Below are 19,801 nucleotides of genomic sequence, written 5' to 3' on the forward strand. Positions count from 1 at the left end.
TAGATCATTGAGAATGGGAGTGTGAGGGCTTTAATCCATCCATCATCCAGTTGGGAGGATTTGAACTAATTCCAATAGAGGATCTCGGCTTGTGGGTGAGAGGATGTCATGGTCTCATGGCAGAAGTTTGATAGTCGAAGATATAAAATTTGTAGAATTAGGACAGCAGCAGGCAAAATAAAGGAAAACTGGTAGTTAGGAGACAGATTTTGAGTTAGGTAACATCAAAATTTTAGGGACTCAAGGTCCTCGAGGCTTGTCACGGGTGTGTTGAAGTTGGAATAAGCACAGACACCACCTCTGAATAGGAATTGTGGAGATTATAGTTGGATATGAGAGAGATAAGATGTTGGCAGAGGTAATAGACTTATGGTGTTCAACAGAAGAGAGATTACTAGAGAGACCACAAATAAAGAGAATGTTTAAGAGATGGGGCGAGACCACAAAGAAAGAGAATGTTTAAGAGATGGGGCCCCATGATTATAAGACTCCCTCCTGTGCAGTGATAAAAGGCAATTGGTAACTATGCACCCTCATGCACACGTGCACATTGTATTTCATTATTATAGATTAACTCTTGTTCTCATTTACTTAAGATGGATCAACTTTATTTCACCATAAACCTTTTTTTGTTAAAACTGATTTTACGGAATTGGGATTTCCAACGTCAACCCATTAGGCTTACAAAATGACAGGGATTCCCCCTTGTAGATATCCAGACATCCTGCCCTGATGAATCATTATCATATTTCCAAGGCATTAATTTCTTAACTACTTTGATGGTTTTTTCTAAAGGGGGAACACAAGTCACTTAACTCATGCCTTTATGAGAGTTTTAAGGCCAAGATGCTACCTCTCAAGAAGATCCTTAGTCCATATCCTGTTTGCTAAAGTGAAAAATTGGCTGTTTTGCTCACAAGAGTTTCCTTTTTATTTCACATTTTACAGCAAGCTGATTTGTCACTAAGACTAAAGTCATCATTCACACACCAACTTCACACACAAAGTGGTTTCATTGCACCCAGTCAGCGATAATTCATTTCGCATCTTTCTACCTTTTCCATGCTCCACCTTTTCAATTTGCATTTTTCTGTCTTTTCCATGGTATGGCTTTTTTTGTCTTACCTTCAGCCATATAACTGTCATCTTATTTACTGACCTGTTGTCTGTTCCATGTGATCATCCACCTTTTTAATTATTATTTTGTACTATGTATCCTTCTTAGAATTTTTACTCTGTACTCTACATATTTTCCTAACTTTATCAGTGATACAGAAATTACCCATCTCTTTTTGCACCTTCTAACTTATCATGGGCCATAGAAATTAGGGTTCCAACATATATCACTCCCAACATAAAAATTTCTTGTGAACCCTGCTTATAGATACTTCAATCACCAGAGCTTTCAATGTACTTCCAGTTTTCCCTTTTGCAGGACACTCCATAACTCGCCTTCAGATTTCTTTCTTCATTCCTCCTTTATCATAATCACTCCCAAACACTTGAAGACATTCAGAACCTCTTGTTCTTCACTGTTTAAACTGATATCATACTGACATACCATATCTCCTTAGAAGTAGAATTTCATATTGCTTACGTGTACTTTCAACTCCTCTCTTACAAATCAAAGTGATCATCAAGCTGACTTGCCGTTCATTAATAACCTATTTGTGTGATACAGTGTAAGGTCTACACTTATGGGGTTCCATCTTTGAAACTTTCTTCACTATCAAAACTTTTTAAATTCCTGTGTACACTCTACATTGTTTCATTATTTCCCTTTTTTCCATTTGTTCACAACTTGAACACTGTGAAAGTAATTCTTTACCTTTTTCTAACAAATATTCTACATCATTTCTTACTGTGACTTGCTGTTTCTCTTTCTTTGCATCTTTTAGAGAATTGTTCTCTGTTTTGAATCTCTCATTAATAACACCTTTGACACACACAATTAATAATTCTTTATAAAAAGCCTAATGGCACTCAGAAGTTTTCAATGCAAATCATATTGACTCAAAACTTCTCATAATGCCTTTTTATTAACCTTATCATGTATCTTCTACTTTTATAATTCTTCAAGGATTTCTTTCTTTCCCCATGATTTTTCATCACATCCTGCTTAATTACACAAATTTGGTGTGCACACCCTTCCATTCTAAATCCACTCTGATTTTCATTTACATGCAGTTGAATACTCCCTTTAACATTTTGGGTATATTTTGAATTCTTGTGTGCTGTCTACATTCAGTTTCATTATTTACCTTTTTCCCATTTGTTCACTTACAGTCCTAATATAAACTTTGCCAATACTGCTTAGAAGACATTTAACAGCAAATTTTACTTCTTTTACTTTTTAAACAAAGGAACAATTACTGCCTTTACACTAATGTCAAGACCATGACCATCATACTCACTTTCCCAATTTGTTCGTCGTTTCATTTTGATTTTTTACCATATCGCTTCCCATTTCATCTATATTCCAGCATATCCATTCTTTACTTCTAGTATTGGTCTTCTCATCTCTTCCTTTGTATTGATTCTACAAAGTATAAAATTGAGATTATGAAGGCTCATTTTAGGACTACACTGTTGAAAGACTCATTTCAAGAATATACTGTTTTTTGCTTAATGGTTATAGTTACATGTCTATTCTCCTTTTTTTGACACTTGTTTGCTGTTTCCCCAGGTACCAAAGTAGTACCAGGAACAAGGAAAGGCCTTATCCACTCACATCTATTCTCTAGCTGTCACATATAATGTATTGACACCATGGCCCATAGTTATTGTGTTTTACTTTATTTCATGCTGGGTAGCTGTGATTAGCATGTTATTGTGTAATAGTCCAAACAAATTTTATTTCATCTTGTATCATATAAAGAGACCTATAGATTGAGATACATAGGCATATAGTGGTGGCCTTACCTTGATACTGGCAAGTGATTTTCGAGCTGTTTACCAGGTGTAGAATCTGAGAAGCTTGCTTCTCTACTTGGCTTCATTGTGTCAGCAGAAACATTACCATTATGTCATGCTGTATTGTTGGATGACAGTATAGCAGAGATTTAGAAGAGAAGAGAAACAGTTTGGTCTTGGTGTGAGTTTTAATCGAGAGGACATGGAGGAATTAGGGTGTTTTAGATTCCTGGGAGTGGACACCACAGCGAATGAAACTATTAGGCTTTGATGAAGTGAACCATAGGGTGGGTAAGGGCGCAAAGGTCCTGGGTGCTTTGAGAGTTTGTGGAAAGAAAGGTGATTGTCTTCCAGGGCAGCATTGAGTATGCTTGACAGTATAGTAGTTCCTGTCAGTACTTGAATGCTTTAAATGCAAAAGTACAGAAGAGGGAAGTGAGGTTGAAAATGATATGCTTGAGGACAATATGTTACGTGAGGAAGGTTGATCAAGTAAGGAATGATGTTGTGAGAGAGAGTTGTGTTAGTAAGTGGAGTATGTTTGAGAAATTGAGCAGGGTTTATTGAAATGCTTTTGACATATGAAAAGGACGAGTAAGAATAATAGGATATAAAGTGATAGATATATCAGAAGTGGAGGGACAAGGAGTCCTAGCCTCCTTGTGAATACTTACAATGAGATTTTGCCAAAATGGCAGGGTTATAATGTGGTGTTGAATGCATGTCTTGCTTGATGAACAACAGGTGTTCCTCTTTGCTGCTATTTGCATTATGTGATTATATGTTCTAGGTTTACCTTGGAGTGATTTCACCCATGTCAAATTTTCTTTGAAATGTTTCGGTAGTTGTTCCACTCATGTTTCTACTAGCAGTATACTGAACAGTCATTTAACTTCCTGGCTAGGGTTTCATATATTTTTGTCTGAACTACTTTTGGTTTGTTCCATGGTATTCTTGCAGATATGGGAACTCTATCTTCTTAATTGATATGCTTTCAGGTGTATTGCCATGCATAGATTATCATGGCTTTTTCTTCCCCTTTCCAGGTTATGAAGTTCAAGTTATTCATCCTTGCAATTTTGCTCATGAAATGCTTCTGAATTGTTCCTTAATTTGTTTATTTCCCCATTTTGATGGTGACCAATCATCAGTAGTCAGCTTTGTTTCATGTGTAAACTAAATATTTTCATTTGTAGTTTTCTGTCTCTTGCAGTGAAAGGTCTCAAAATTGAACCACTCATTACTTGGCTATATAGTGCTATCTTTTCAGTGTGTTCTCTAAATTTTAGTTTTTCATTTATGACTCCCAAATCTTTTACATTAGTCTCACTTCTAGTTGCTTTTTCTATTGGGCGTTTATCCAGTGTCACCAAAGTATCCTTACTCATTCTCTCACTTCTTTGCTCAAATTTATCTTCATTAAATTTCATCCGGTTTGTTTCTGCCCATATGTATATAATGTCTCAGGGAGAGATTGAAGACAAAATGGAAGGATGGAGTGAGAGGGCCTGAAGATGCAGTAGGATGTGAGGTATGCATAGGATAGCGAGAATTGGAGCAATATAGTACACAGGGATCAATGTGCCATTAGTGAAATGAACCAGGGCAAGTTAAGTGGCTTGGGAAAATCATAGAAAGGACTGTAGGGGTTTGTTTTGGATTATTATAAATGACAGATAGAGAGTAGCTGTGAGAAAATGAGTGGTTTTTCAATGTCTTTTACTGGTACTACCTTTCCAGTGCAAGAGACCGCAGAAAAAAGCAGACATGTTGGGTATTGTTGTCATTAGTTCTGTTTTTTTTGTAAAGTTTGTCAATAGGACTGGTTTTGTGATGTAAAGCCTAGGAAAATAATATGAGAAGCTAGCTGCTCATTTTGTGCATGATTCTGATTCCTTATTATTTAACCTTCTCTACACCAATGTCAATAGTATGGAAATAGTTAAGGTTTTCCAACTTCAATTCTCATCCACCAAAGTAAGGAGCTAGTCACCTGAGGAAGGCCCGACCTCCCTGGAAGTAGCTTGGTGTCCAGAGTATGATTGTTGGCTGTTTAGTAAAGACAGATCATTCATAGCATATGTATCTGAAGCTGCCTTGTGTCTAAATACAGAAAGAAATACCTTTTATTTTAAAGTTTTTATTATAGTAAACATGTAGCCAGTGTAACAATACCAAAAATCAGGAGAATTCAGGGTATTCAAAAGCCAAGGTTTATTAATTATTTGGGTTTTAGAGTCTTTCTTAAAAAGATGTACAAAAGTTGATAAAAACCTCACTTCATTATACAGTATACGAAATGTAGATCCATTATGGTCCATTAGCTGTTATTTGTAGAAAAAACAGAGTAGATGTACCAAGCAGATATTTTAATCATAATTCTTATGTTTTCTTCTTTTAATGACATGTATTTAAATGTGACTTTCCTTTTTCAGAAACAATAGTTTATATATATATATATATATATATATATATATATATATATATATATATATATATATATATATATATATATATATAAAATGATGTATATATATTTTTTTTTTTTTCAAACTATTCGCCATTTCCCGCATTAGCGAGGTAGCGTTAAGAACAGAGGACTGGGCCTTTGAGGGAATACCCTCACCTGGCCCAGTTCTCTGTTCCTTCTTTCGGAAAATTAAAAAAAAAACCGAGAGGGGAGGATTTCCAGCCCCCCGCTCCCTCCCCTTTTAGTCGCCTTCTACGACACGCAGGGAATACGTGGGAAGTATTCTTAATCCCCTATCCCCAGGGATATATGTATATATATATACATATATATTTATATGTTATTCCAAACATTGATTGGAGATTGCAGCTCTTATTCCCATTCTTGCATGTTGATCTTATGTCAGTTATGTATTACAGCAGTGCAATCACTCATTTACTTCATGACTTCCATCAGTAAAAAACAGTAAACTTCTTTAGTGCACTTTCTCACTATGAGCAATGTATGAGCATATACCAGCCAATTGATATCTAACCATATCTAACAAACATTCCATTCTTTTGACATTATCTTTGATAGTTTTAAATTAGCTTTGAAATACCCAAGGCTTGTTTGTAGTATTCTAACTATACCCTCATTATTTTCAGTGTACTTGTTCCAGTCCACCATATCATTTTAAAGGATTGTAAGCTGTCCGAATAACTGTACAGTTTTTCATTGTGTTACTTATTTGCTTATGTACTGTTTGTAAGGACCATTATTCAGTGGTAACTCCTGAAATTGTGTTGTCTCGTACAAAAAGTGGCCAAGTCCTTTCCTCTGTCTTTTCTTCCTTTGCTTGCTATTATGTATCCCCTAGGAAGGATTAGATTTGATTCCCTCTCTTGGTAAGTTTCATCTCATCAGCTTCAGTAATTTCTGTCATGATTTTCTTTACATGGTCCATAAACTTCAGGTCTTTGCACTTTATCCTCAGTCCTTGGTCATTTATATTAACAGGCAAATGCTAGTATTTACATATTAATATCTACTATGGTCAATTATCTCTTTATTTCCATTAGCCAGACAGCATCTTCTGAAGCCAGATAATGCTCAATGCAAGGATGATTATCATAATTTGTGATCCACATGTTCAGTAAAATCTCCACTCTAACCAGCTTCCAGGCATGTGTAAGAACCTGCAAGACTTATTTTTGGTGCTGCCAGTCAGTCAGAGTTTCTTGTATTATTTCAAAGTTATAGCAATTGTTACTTGATGTGTGCATGTGCAGCACATTTTTCATTTTTTGTTCAGTTCCATGACACAACTCTTTTCAGAGTTAGGTTATTGGGAAGGATGATGTGGGATCACTAGGTACTTGGTATAGTACTGTAATTTTCAACCTCAGTGATGTCATTGAAATGATATCTGCTATATTTGAAATATGGCTTTTCAAAATCAAATACCAAGAGGCTTCAACTTATGATGCAGATATGTTCCTGGACACCTGTTCCGAATAGAATCCATAAAAATTCAGACCATTATAAAGGGGCTATATTCCAACTAAATTTTCCCCATGGTATGGATGGATTATACTGAACCAGAGACAACTTAGCTTACCTTTTGTTTAAATTACAATAGTCTTATTGACATGATTTAGATATGTAATGAAAACTTATGGAAAGAATGCACTGTCCTAAAGTTTGGTGGCTTCAGATGTTGCTGGAGTGAGATGGAACTGAGTGAAGGCTACTGGGAAGGAGAATTAGGATCACAAGCTTATGTTTAATCGCTTCAACAAATGATGCCATATCACAGGAAATGCAGACATTTTATAGATTTGCTAAAAAATGTGATGGGAGAGCTTGAGGTGGTGCCAAAGTGGAATGATAGCTACCAGGAGGGAGCTGAGCTCATCAGTATCACCCAGTGAATCACTTGATTTAGTATCTCCTTCAACTGGGAAAGTTGTTTTGAAAAAAGTTGTGTACTGTTAATTGTGTAGCAGTTTTGAAAAGAGTTGTGTACTGTTAATTGTGTAGCAGGCCTCTTTCTTTCATGATAAATCTCCATGGAGCGACAGGAAAGATCAAGCTCTCAAGAGCTGATGTTTTTAAACTTTTTGTTGAAAAAATAGATTATGGGGCTCTTGATCAAAAGGTTTTAGTATAGGCATAATGTAGCATTGAAAACATTAAGGAAAACTAACACACCACTTCCATTGTGTAGCAGTTAGTGTTCCTTACTTTGACACATTCATGGGTCACCTTGCGTGTCATAAAAGGTGACTAAGAGGGGAGGGAGAGGGGGGGCTGGAAATCCTCCCCGCCAGTTTTTACTTTTCTGAGAGAAAAAACAGAGAAGGGGGCCAAGTGAGGATTGTCTCTCTTAGGCTCAGTCCTCTGTTCTTAACAGTACTTTGCTAATGCGGAAAATGGTGGGGGAGAGGGCAAAAGTTCTGGGAGCGTTGAAAAATGTGTGGAAGGTGGGAACATTATCTCGGAAAGCAAAAATTGGTATGTTTAAAGGAATAGTGGTTCCAACAATGTTATATGGTTGCAAGGCATGGGCTATAGATAGGGCTGTGCAGAGGAGGGTGGATGTGTTGAAAATGAGATGTTTGAGGACAATGTGTGGTGTGAGGTGGTTTGATCGAGTAAGTAATAATAGGGTAAGAGAGATGTGTGGTAACAGGGAGAGTGTGGTTGAGAGAGCAGAAGAGGGTGTATTGAAATGATTTGGTCACATGAAGAGAATGAGTGAGGAAAGATTGACAAAGAGGATATATGTGTCAGAGGTGGAGGGAACGAGGAGAAGTAGGAGACCAAATTGGAGGTAGAAAGATGGAGTGAAAAAGATTTTGAGAGATCGGGGCCTGAACATGCAGGAGGGTGAAAGGCATGCAAGGAATAGAGTGAATTGGAACAATATGGTATACCGGGGTCGATGTGCTGTCAATGGATTGAACCAGGGCATGTGAAGCGTCTGGGGTAAACCATGGAAAGTTTTGTGGGGCCTGGATGTGGAAAGGGAGCTGTGGTTTCAGTGCATTATACATGACAGCTAGAGACTGAGTGTGAACAAATGTGGCCTTTGTTGTCTTTTCCTAGCGCTACCTCACGCACATGGAGTGGGAGGGGGTTGTCATTTCATGTGTGGCAGGGTGGCAACGGGAATGAATAAGGGCAGACAGTATGAATTATGCACATGTATATATATGTATATGTCTGTGTGTGTATATATATGTATACGTTGAAATGTATAGGTATGTATATTTGCATGTGTGGACATGTATGTATATACATGTGTATGTGGGTGGGTTGGGCCATTCTTTGGTCTGTTTCCTTGCGCTACCTCGCTAACGCAGGAGACAGCAACAAGTATATATGAATAAATAAATAAACATATTATTTTTCTATTATACTTGATAGCCATTTTCCGCATCAGTGAGGTAGGGCCAGGAAACAGATGAAGAATGGCCCATCCACTAATATACACATATGTACATAAAAGCCCATAGATGTACATATACATACATATACATATCAACATATACACATATACATACACATGCACATACATTTATACACATGTACATGTTCATACTTGCTTGCCTTCATCCATTCCTTGTGCCATCCCTCCCCAAAGGAAACAGCATTACTACCCCCTGCTTCAGTGAGATAGTGCCAGGAAAACAGACAAAAAAGCTACATTCTTTCACATTCAGTCTCTAGCTATCATATGTAATGCACCAAAACCACAGCTCCCTATCCACATCCAGGCCCCAAGACCTTTCCATGGTTTACCCTAGACGCTTCACATGCCCTGGTTTAGTCCATCAAGAGCATGTCAACCCAGGTATACCACATTGTTCTAATTCAGTCTATTCCTTGCACGCCTCTCACCCTCCTGTATGTTCAGGCCCCAGTTGCTCAAAATCTTTTTCACTCCATCCTTCCACCTCCAATTTGGTCTCCTGCTTTTCCTTGTTCCCTCCACTTGACACTTATATCCTAGCATGAACCAGGTACGAATTTTAGCAACCAACCCCTAGGATATGATGAACAGCTGGGTTGACTGTGGTCTGACTGCTGCAACCAGGATTCGAACCTATGCGCTCGACCCTGGGTGGCTTGTGAATGCGTCACAGTCAGGAATGCTAATCGCTACACATGCATGGAATGCAGGTCAAATACAATGGTATCTGCATTGACATCATTGAAATATGCATGATGAGTACACAGACAATTCAAAATGTTTTAACATATTTCATCATTAAACCAATGATTGTGGCAGCCCCTTATATTATGTATGCCCCCAGTATAGGACATTCCAAAATAAAAAAAATTCTCATTTCTATCATGAAATATATATTTTTTCTTTTATGTAAAACATATATATGTACAACAATAAGGTAGATCTGCTCTCACATGTGTCACAAGGCCAGCAGATAAAAAAAATTTTTAGGTGAGCTTAGACTGTCACTACAACCAACTTTGTCAGCCATACAATCTCTTGCTGTGTGACACAATATGTATACACTTACTTTGATACACTAATGTTAAAGTTTCCTTACACTCTTACATATGTGCAGTTTCTCTACACATTAATGATATTTCTATTGGAAGTGATTGATGTTTTAGTATTTACCATATGAGTATGCACAGTAAAAAAAAGTATCTTATCATTTATTGTGTGAAACAGTATGACATTAAGGTCAAAGGATTTCAAGAAATGCTCATTAGTCTGGCTTGTCACTGGTATCCCTGTCTTTATGATGCTGAATTTTATCAGTTGGTAACAACATTTCCTATCATTTGCTATAATAAATGTTTTTATATATGTATGTTTGATTTCATATTTCAATGGAAATAATTATAAAGTGGAGCTGCTATGATTATGAAATTTGTTTCACATTCATGCCTACAAAGCCACCAAGCCTAGCAAGATATCATAAGTCATATTGATCATTTTGAAATTCATGAACCATCCAGGAAGATACTTTTTTTTACCATGTATACATATATATACATAGTTACACACAATACCCTTTTAGTAATTGCATTTTGTATGGTACACTTCAAAACATGGATCCTGATACACCAAATTCCTTCATGATCAGTTTCAGTTTCTTTTTCTAGGGTATATTGTATAATCACATATGTAGTCACTCTGTACATCACAGAACAGAAAGTTCATGTCATGTGGTGTCAGTGAACTTGGACAATGTTTTCACGTCCATCAGATCACTTATCATGATACTCCAAGAACTGGTCCCACTCCTCATGATTCTTAGGGACAGAACAAACACCTGTTATACCTGAATTACCTCTGCCAGAGACATACTTTGTGAGAGTGAACTTGGCAGCATTCATCCATGCCCACAAAGCAAATTATGGGTGTGACAAAGCACCTCCCCTACTTACAATGGGACTGGCATCATCACCCTTACTACTGGCAATATCATGCTTTTCCTTTTGCTATATTCTTCCACATCTTCATGAAAACTACATCTGCTTGATTCACTGTCACTCTCCTAAAAATGTTTGAGTCAAGAGTGTTTAATGAGTCCATGTAATAATATATCTTCTCATGGCTTGCACAAGTTGAAATTGTTATGTCATGCACTTCTGCATTGTGGTGGTTAGTGGGCACTTGAGCCTAAAAAATATGGACTAATATATGGAAATACCTTGTGAGTTACTCTGCATGGACTTTTAAAAATGAGATCCCACATATGGGATACCCACAGTCAACTTCCAGAGGTGGAGCATCACATTTGTGGGATAACAGAAGCCAATGGAATAAAAGCAGATAATGTAATTTCTTAAAAAATATAATGGTAACAAAGTGGGGGAGACCTCATACTTGGCTAAAACAATGAGATTCTGACATGTATCAAACCTCCTAAGCACCTCTAATTTAAACTCATTAGTTATAGCCTTATGTCCTGTATTCCCATGAATATCTTTTACATTCCTTCCAAGTACACTGAAATGCCTATACTTACTATGGACATGGTAAATAATGTGGTAGTGGTAAACACAAGCAAGCATATTTTTACAGCTGGTGGGACACAATTTGAATGGTATACTGTGATATCATTAGAATATGCATGAAAAGTATGCAGATTCCTCAATTTGAGATAAAACACTTTATCATTAAGAGAAAATACTCATCTAGATATCATAAGTAAAAGGTTTTTGCTTTTTCCAATCTATCATAAGTCAAAGCAGTTACGTGTCAATACAGCATACCTTAATTCCAAAGTATCAAAAGTATGAAACCAGTTCAAGGTGTGATAGCTTGAGGCCTTGTGGTGTAACTACTTTAGGTAATTTTGATGAAATGGGAACCATCCCCATCCCTGGAATCCTCATCAGCCATAGGTACATAAACTATTGATCTTTTTCCTCTGAATGTGGTATTTTATTTGTAAATAAACAAAATGTGCTGTAGGATGAATACATTGTATATATAAATTGAAATATGGGACCATGGTAACCAGTAACCAAACTTTTTTTTTTCTTGATTATTAATGGCTTAGCTGTAGATTTTAATCTTTACATTTTAAGGTTACATTAGTTATTACTTGATATTTATACTTTTCCAGTGCATTTTATTTTTCATAGGTCCAAGACATGACTGCATGCAGGGGACAGGGGAGGGGAAAAAAGGTGGCCTTGGTTTACTGGGTACATGTTGCTGAGAATAAGAGTTTGAATGCTTTGGGAAGTACCAGAAGAGAAAATAAAGCTTGGAGAGGTAAGCTGAAATGTGGGCAGCACTATCATATTGTTGTATCAGAACTTATACTTAAACTGATATAAGAGGAGTCATCATTTTTTGAATGTGTCATAAATGAAGCAAATTGTGCAGTTCACACTATGCAGATAATAGATATTTGCCTGTATTACTTTTAGTATTATTGTCCCACAGCTAGTTATACCTAGCCTTTCAATGCTAGTGATGTTAATGATCATCTCTAAGGTATGTCTTCACCCTTGCCGCAGACCAACCTTCGCTGGGAACAGTCATTCTCCTCTCTTTCTACTCATACACATGCCTAACTTTCTTGGTAAAAACTTTTATTTGATCTCAAGACATTCCACAAAGGATCTCTATCAGCTCTATCATATGCCTTCTCCAGATCCATTAATGCTACATACAAATCCATCTTTTTTTCTAAATATTCTCACACATTCCTCAAAGCAAACCCCTGATCCACGCATCCTCTACTACTTCTGAAACCACACTGCTCTTCCCCAATGTGATGCTCTGTTCATGCCATCACCCTCTTAATCAATACCCTCCCATACAATTTCCCAGGAATACTCAACAAACTTATGCCTCTGTAGTTTGAACACTCACCTTTATCCCCTTTGCCTTTGTACGATGGCATTATGCATGCATTCAGCCAATCCTCAGGCACTTCACCATGATCTATACACATTGAATATCCTTGCCAACCAATCAACAACACAGTCACCCCCTTTCTTAATAAATTCTACTGCAATGCCATCCAAACCCTCGCCTTGCCGGATTTCATCTTCCACAAAGCAAGGTTACGAGGTACAGTATGGTTGAGGGACAAGTCAATTGGGAGGTAAGTTTGAATGGAGAAAAACTGGAGGAAGTGAAGTGTTTTAGAGATCTGGGAGTGGATTTGGCAGCGGATGGAACTATGGAAGCGGAAGTGAATCATAGGGTGGGGGAGGGGGCGAAAGTTCTGGAAGTGTTGAATAATGTGTGGAAGTCGAGAACATTATCTCGGAAAGCAAAAATTGGTATGTTTGAAGGAATAGTGATTCCAACAATGTTATATGACTGCGAGGCATGGGCTATAGATAGAGCTGTGCGGAGGAGAGTGGATGTGCTGGAAATGAGATGTTTGAGGACAATATGAGGTGTGAGGTGGTTTGATCGCGTAAGTAATAATAGGGTAAGAGAGATGTGTGGTAATAAAAAGAGTGTGGTTGAGAGAGCAGGAGAAGGTGTTTTGAAGTGGTTTGGTCACATGGAGAGAATGAGTGAGGAAAGATTGACCAAGAGGATATATGTGTCTGAGGTGGAGGGAACGAGGAGAAGTGGGAGACCCAATTGGAGGTGGAAAGATGGAGTGAAAAAGATTTTGAGTGATCGGGGCCTGAACATGCAGGAGGGTGAAAGGCATGCAAGGAATAGAGTGAATTGGAACAATGTGGTATACCGGGGTCGATGTGCTGTCAGTGGATTGAACCAGGGCAATGTGAAGCGTCTTGGGTAGACCATGGAAAGTTCTGTTGGGCTTGGATGCAGAAAGGGAGCTGTGGTTTCGGTGCATTATTACATGACAGCTAGAGACTGAGTGTGAACGAATGTGGCCTTTGTTGTCTTTTCCTAGTGCTACCTCACGCACATTTGGGGGGAGGGGGTTGTTATTTCATGTGTGGCGGGGTGGCGATAGGAATGAATAAAGGCAGACAGAATGAATTATGTACATGTGTATATATGTATATGTCTGTGTGTGTATATATATGTATACGTTGAGATGTATAGGTATGTATGTATGTATAGGTATGTATATGTATATGTATGTATATATATATATATATATATATATATATATATATATATATATATATATATATATATATATATATATATATATATGTGTGTATGTGTGTGAGATTATAAAATATGTATTATGGGGGGAGAATTTTACACTAATGTTGCCCTGTCTCTTAACCTTGTATATATGTGTCATATCTTTATTCCTCTCTCTCTTTTTTTTTTTTTTTTTTTTTTTTTTTTTTCCAAAGGAGGGAACGGAGAAGGGGGCCAGGTGGGGATGTTCCCTCAAGGGCCCAGTCCTCTGCTCTTAACGCTACCTCGCTATCGCGGGAAATGGCGAATAGTATGAAAAAAAAAAAAAAAAAAATCTTTATTCCTATGTTCACACACACAGAAATCCCAGCCTATGCCAAGTATGATGTTATGCTATGAATGAAAAGTGAATTTTAGCAAGGTTCTATTGCTGTCAGTTAACAAAAAGGAGTACATCCTTTATGAGGAACATATCACTTCCAAGAAATCCATTATTTTCCCACTAATGGATGTAGCTCTGTATTGAGTTGCAGGAGGCCCATAAAAAGGGTCCTGGGGTTATAGTATCTAATTAATGGAAATTTGTATAATAATTCATGTGTTTCACCCAAAACAACATCCTACCTGCCTGGTCTTCATTTCAAAAAGCAATTATAACAAAGCTGAAAACCACACAAAATGCCCTCAAACTAATAACAAGCTGCTTACAACCACAAATATTAATTACCCCATAACAAAATACTAACTCTTCTAATATAATTTCACCATAAAATGCACAGCACAGTTCTTTGCTACACCACTTGACAAGTTTCACCCAAACTTTTTCATAATCACCGAGCATCCCCAAGTAGAAATAAACTTCGTCCCTGCTTCACACCTCAGCAGCCTATACCTACTTATCACGTCTCAAACAAAAACAACATTGACAAAATTTATACACCATAAAGACTCAACAAGCACTCCAGGAAGGATTAGTTTGATAAATTATTTCAAAAAGCAAAGGAGTTTAGAGCTGTACAGTGGTGAAAATATAAATAGCACTCCAGTCAGCAAGCATTTACAAGGTATAAAAGAGCATGGAAAAAGTATAACAAGATAAGAAAGGAGGAACAAAGAAACTTTAAAAAAGTATTGTGGAAAAGGCAGGTGAAAAGCCAAACCTATTCCATAAATTCCTAAAGAGGCAGTTGTCATTTAAGGGGTTCAGAGGAAAAAATGATAGGGGATGATGAAAAAATATATGAGGAACTGAATAACAAATTCAAAAGATTTTTCACAGTAGAAAATACAGTAGCCCCAGCATAAGTGAGAAGGAATGGGGAGAAGGTCTTACAAATAATTGGATATCTAGAAAAGGTATTAACAAAATACTACAAGGAACTTATTCATATAAAGCTCATGGCCTTGAAATTTCACCATATATGTTGAAGATGTTAGATAAACCATTTGAATTATTGTTCAGTGTTTAAGTGGAAAGAGGCAACGTGCTAAGGGAATGGAACATGTCAAAGATTTTATGCACAAGTACACAAAAGACAGGAAACAAGGAACAGGAGTTAAACTAGAAATCAGCTTCACTATCGTGTGTTATGTGCAAGGCTTTCGAAAAGATTATTGAAAAGGAAATGAATGGCTTTCTGTGGAATAGAAATTACTCAAATGAGAGATAGCACTGTTTAAGGGAAAGGTCATGTGTAATTACCCTCTTTGAGTTCTATAAGAAAGTGAACTCTGTTCTGCTTGTATCTGGACTCCCAGAAAACATTGACAATGCACTGCATGGGAGGCTGATCAAGAATCAAAGGGCAAGAGTTAAAAGAGCCTTTACAAAATGGATTGAGGTGATCAGTAGAGTGCCACAGGGTTCAGTTCTGTGACCATTACTGTTCTTGATCTACGTTAATGACTTTCCTGAAGGAATGGAATCCTACCTGAATATGTCCAGAGGTGACACAAAGGTTATAAGGGCACTGAAATGTGAAGATTGCATCAGCTTACAAGGAGCCTTGAATGAACTCCAAAGTTGATCTGAAAGTAGTTAATGAAATTCAACCCAAGGATATGTAAATTGATAAGGATAGGAGTAAGAGCAAGATAGCCTCAATATGAACATTATTTAACAGGAAATAGACTTATGGATTCTGTTTGTGGGAGGGACTTGTGAGTCAACACTGTCCCCAACTTGTTGCCAGAGTCCCATATTAGAACAGTTATGGATATGGAGACAAACTGTTTGCTGGCAAATGTTAGAATAGCTTTAAGGTTATAGATAAGGAAATATTTAGTAAGCTATTCATATTGTACAGAAGGCCAAAACTAGATTATGCTTCTCAGGTTTGGTCACTGCACCTAAAGAAAACAGAGTTAACAGGTAAGGTCCAGAGGAAGACAACAAAGATGATAACTCAATGAAGACGCTAAGTTACAGGGAGAAGCTTGAGACTTTAAAGTTACCGACATTAGAAGAGAAAAGATAGAGGGATGACCTAATCATACTTTTAAATTTTTAATTTTAGACCTGACTTGATGACATGGACAATCACTAGTTCTTCAGGAGATATAGGGACAGAGGATATTACATGAAATCATTAGAAATTTGTTAAAATGGTTGTAAAGAAATGCTTATATAGTATAAATATGGTGGATGATTGGAATGGAAAGATCAGGGATGTAGTTAATGCAGACAGCATATATAAATTTAAGAGGGTGCTCGATAGTACAGAATGTTCAAGAGATAAGGCCCAAAAAGAGTAAAACTCCCTCACCATACAATTATAAGTAGGTAATTAATTACCAGACATAAGCCACTGAAAGTGCACTTCCTAGGCATGTCCCAGTTACACTTTATCACTTGGGCTCTGGACACCCATCTCTCTAGCATTACAAATACCTGTTCAACATACCCAAAGACCCCTCATTTCTAAATGCTATGTCCATAATAAAAACACAGACCTTACCCCTTTGTCCTTTGCTCATATATGACACACAACTTCATATTTCTTGATGTGAGGTCCTACCCTGTGAACAGGACCAGCTTACTGTGTACGTGGAAGTTTATAGAATAGAAATTGTGGGGCAGGAATTAAGGTGTTATTAGACTCTGCCTGTAAGCCAATGCACCACATGCAAGAGGTCCTCATCGACAACACTGTATCATTATTACTGGAGAGAAAGGAGTGCACCCTCATCTAGGCCACCTCTTTCCAAAGGAGACAATCATTTTCCTGCTTCTGAATGGAGAAGGGCCTCAAAGCTGCAGGCATCCCATGAAAGAAATTCCTAGGTCTGTAATAATAATGATACACTGTAGACAAAGCAAGACTAAGTATCCTGACACTTTGGCATAACTTGGTTCTGGCAACACTTCATCTCTCTTATGTCAGGTTGGTAATACTTCCTAGGGATGCTTTCTGGAATCATTATTTTCTTTTGTCTTCCTACCTTTTTCAACCATACACCATTGATTGTACTCAATATTAAAATATTGCATACTCATAAATAACCATATTTTATTCCCTCTCCTATTGTTTTAGTGTGCCCCCTTTAGTGTCCTATTGTTTTAGTGTGCTCCCTTTGGTGTCCTATTGTTTTAGTGTGCCCCCTTTAGTGTCCTATTGTTTTAGTGTGCCCCCTTTAGTGTCCTATTGTTTTATGTGCCCCCTTTAGTGCTAACATATTTTCACCAGTGCTAATCTAAATGCAGTGAAATTCTCCATTAACTTGTAAGGTACTCATTATTATGTCATATTTTCCCACAACTGGGATGGAATGGCATTGTAAAAAGCTTTAGTCAAATGTTATGTTTCTTAGATTTCCACAGGTTGGTTTAGGTATCAGTTAGATGAACAGTTATCCACTAACTTGTATTTATAAACAAGGACTTGAAGTGAAAATAAGGGATTACCTAGCAAGAGTACACCATAAGAGAGAGATAGGGAATTTAGAAAATTAAGAAAAAATATCTAGAAAAAAAAACAGGAAAAATGTAATTTCTAAGGGGCAGTAAGATCACCAGATTATGTATCAGACAACTAGTTGGATGTAGTGTGAATTTGCAGAAAGGAAAAAAACAATAGGCAAAAGAACACTTAAAACAGCAAAACTTCCATTTTCCATTATAGACAACTTTTATCCTTTGAATTATATTATTAAATCGGATAATTTTTAATATAATTACACTTTAATTTTCACAAAAGACTTTGGTGCCTGTGTGGATCAACTGCCATAATTTTATCAAAATGAACCTTAAGGTCAGCCAATTTTTGTCAAACTCATGCCGTTAGTTCTTACAGTTAGGTAATGACTGTATGAGCCACAATCCAAAAGTTTACATGTTTATGCTCGTAATATTTTCTTATTTCCCTAATTTGGCCATCTACAGGTACACTAATGCCTAGAAGGCACTTGTTACTAGGTCATGGTTTACTGTTGAACTTTTCCACCTTAATGTATGGATGACCACAAGTAAAGCAGTCGAGAGGAACCCATGTAATATGATGTATGATAAGTTTGCTACAAAAAATATTTCAAGTTTTTTGTTCCATTCCTCATTTGTGTATAGCAACTGATGCCCAGAAACTGTACTAGTTCCATATCCATAAATTATGTTTCATAAAATTTGTTCCCCCAAGTCATGTGTGTTTCTTGTAATCTCAGGTTAGTGTCTTTTGTGAATCAGTCAGCATATGAACATCTTGAATATATCTTGTGAAGATGTGTATATTCCAAAAATTTCATATTGTAGATTATTATCTTTCAGTGTATGTCTTTTTACCATTTTTTAGGGAAAATTACTATCATTTAGTTTTTATCAAGGATTTCACAAAAAGATTCCTTTTTGTGCTGAGAAATGTTTGCAGGGATTCTGCTTAGTTATTGCCAAATAATTTCCTTCAGACAAAAACTCTCACATACATGTACAGGTCAGAGACACAAGAAATGCAATTGCACTTGCAAGTACACACAAGCATTGTCTCATACACTTATGAGTTTTTCAGTGATCATGTTAAAAGAATCACATATCTCTCAAGTGTACAAGTGTCTGCCCTTTTTAGAATGATGCTGCTAGCTATATTGTCAGGGCTATGCATTGATACCATGCAATGTGTTGTAGCTTGATACTATTCTTAGTTTAAGAGTAATTCAATAAAATTTTCATACCTGTCCATTTTCTTCATTAACAACTTCGGTTTGTGTTTTGGATTCTTATGAATATGTTCATAGAAATATAGGCTTTGGGAATTTAAAAGAAAAAAATTGACTAGAGCTATCATGTGATTTATATCAAATTTGTTTTCATTATAGTTATCCTATGATTTTCTATATCAAATTTGTTTTCATTAAGGAAAGGGTTGCCGGTCTCAAAATACACTACTATATCTGTAATAATTTCTTTGAGAATTTATCAAAATATTAGCGATTAGATTTTATGAAAAAAGTACCAAGTTCTCTAATAATGTTTTCTTAAATATAACTTTAATTTTGAGCGTTCGGTAATTCCATTACCCACCTTTGAACAAATCCTGGATACATGTCCGTATGTATAGTTCAAAGTTCATTAGATAAAAGATATAAACCTAACGAGCTGTGGTAATTATAAGAAAATTTGTGTACCATTCCCTGAGAAGTTTACCAAAGCTACTCTTTTAATTACAAAAGAAATCGAGACTTCTGGCTTTAGGTTTTTAGATCGTCAACAATGATATCGCTGACATATCCTCGTGTGACCTAACGAGTCAGGATCACATGGTTCATAATGGGTCATATCGGCCGCCATGCCAGCAACCAGCCACATGATCGTTGCACCGTTCACTCGTTTGCTACGTCTGTGGGCCTCTATTGATATCAACCAA

The 19,801-nt window shown here is 36.8% G+C and overlaps 1 protein-coding gene across 7 annotated transcripts in view; it reads left to right on the top strand.

The window, feature by feature from the left end:
* LOC139766238 (zinc finger protein DPF3-like) overlaps positions 1 to 19,113 on the top strand; it is a 107,961-nt gene extending 88,848 nt beyond the window's left edge. For all 7 annotated transcript variants that reach the window (XM_071694581.1, XM_071694582.1, XM_071694584.1 and 4 more), the window contains one exon: positions 11,996 to 19,113. In XM_071694581.1, the coding sequence (XP_071550682.1) occupies positions 11,996 to 12,008 (13 nt within the window). In that variant the 3' untranslated portion in view covers positions 12,009 to 19,113. The remainder of the gene's footprint in view (positions 1 to 11,995) is intronic.
* Positions 19,114 to 19,801: the final 688 nt, after the last annotated feature.

This window comes from Panulirus ornatus, chromosome 57, assembly GCF_036320965.1.
Source record: "Panulirus ornatus isolate Po-2019 chromosome 57, ASM3632096v1, whole genome shotgun sequence".
Classification (NCBI taxonomy): domain Eukaryota; kingdom Metazoa; phylum Arthropoda; class Malacostraca; order Decapoda; family Palinuridae; genus Panulirus; species Panulirus ornatus.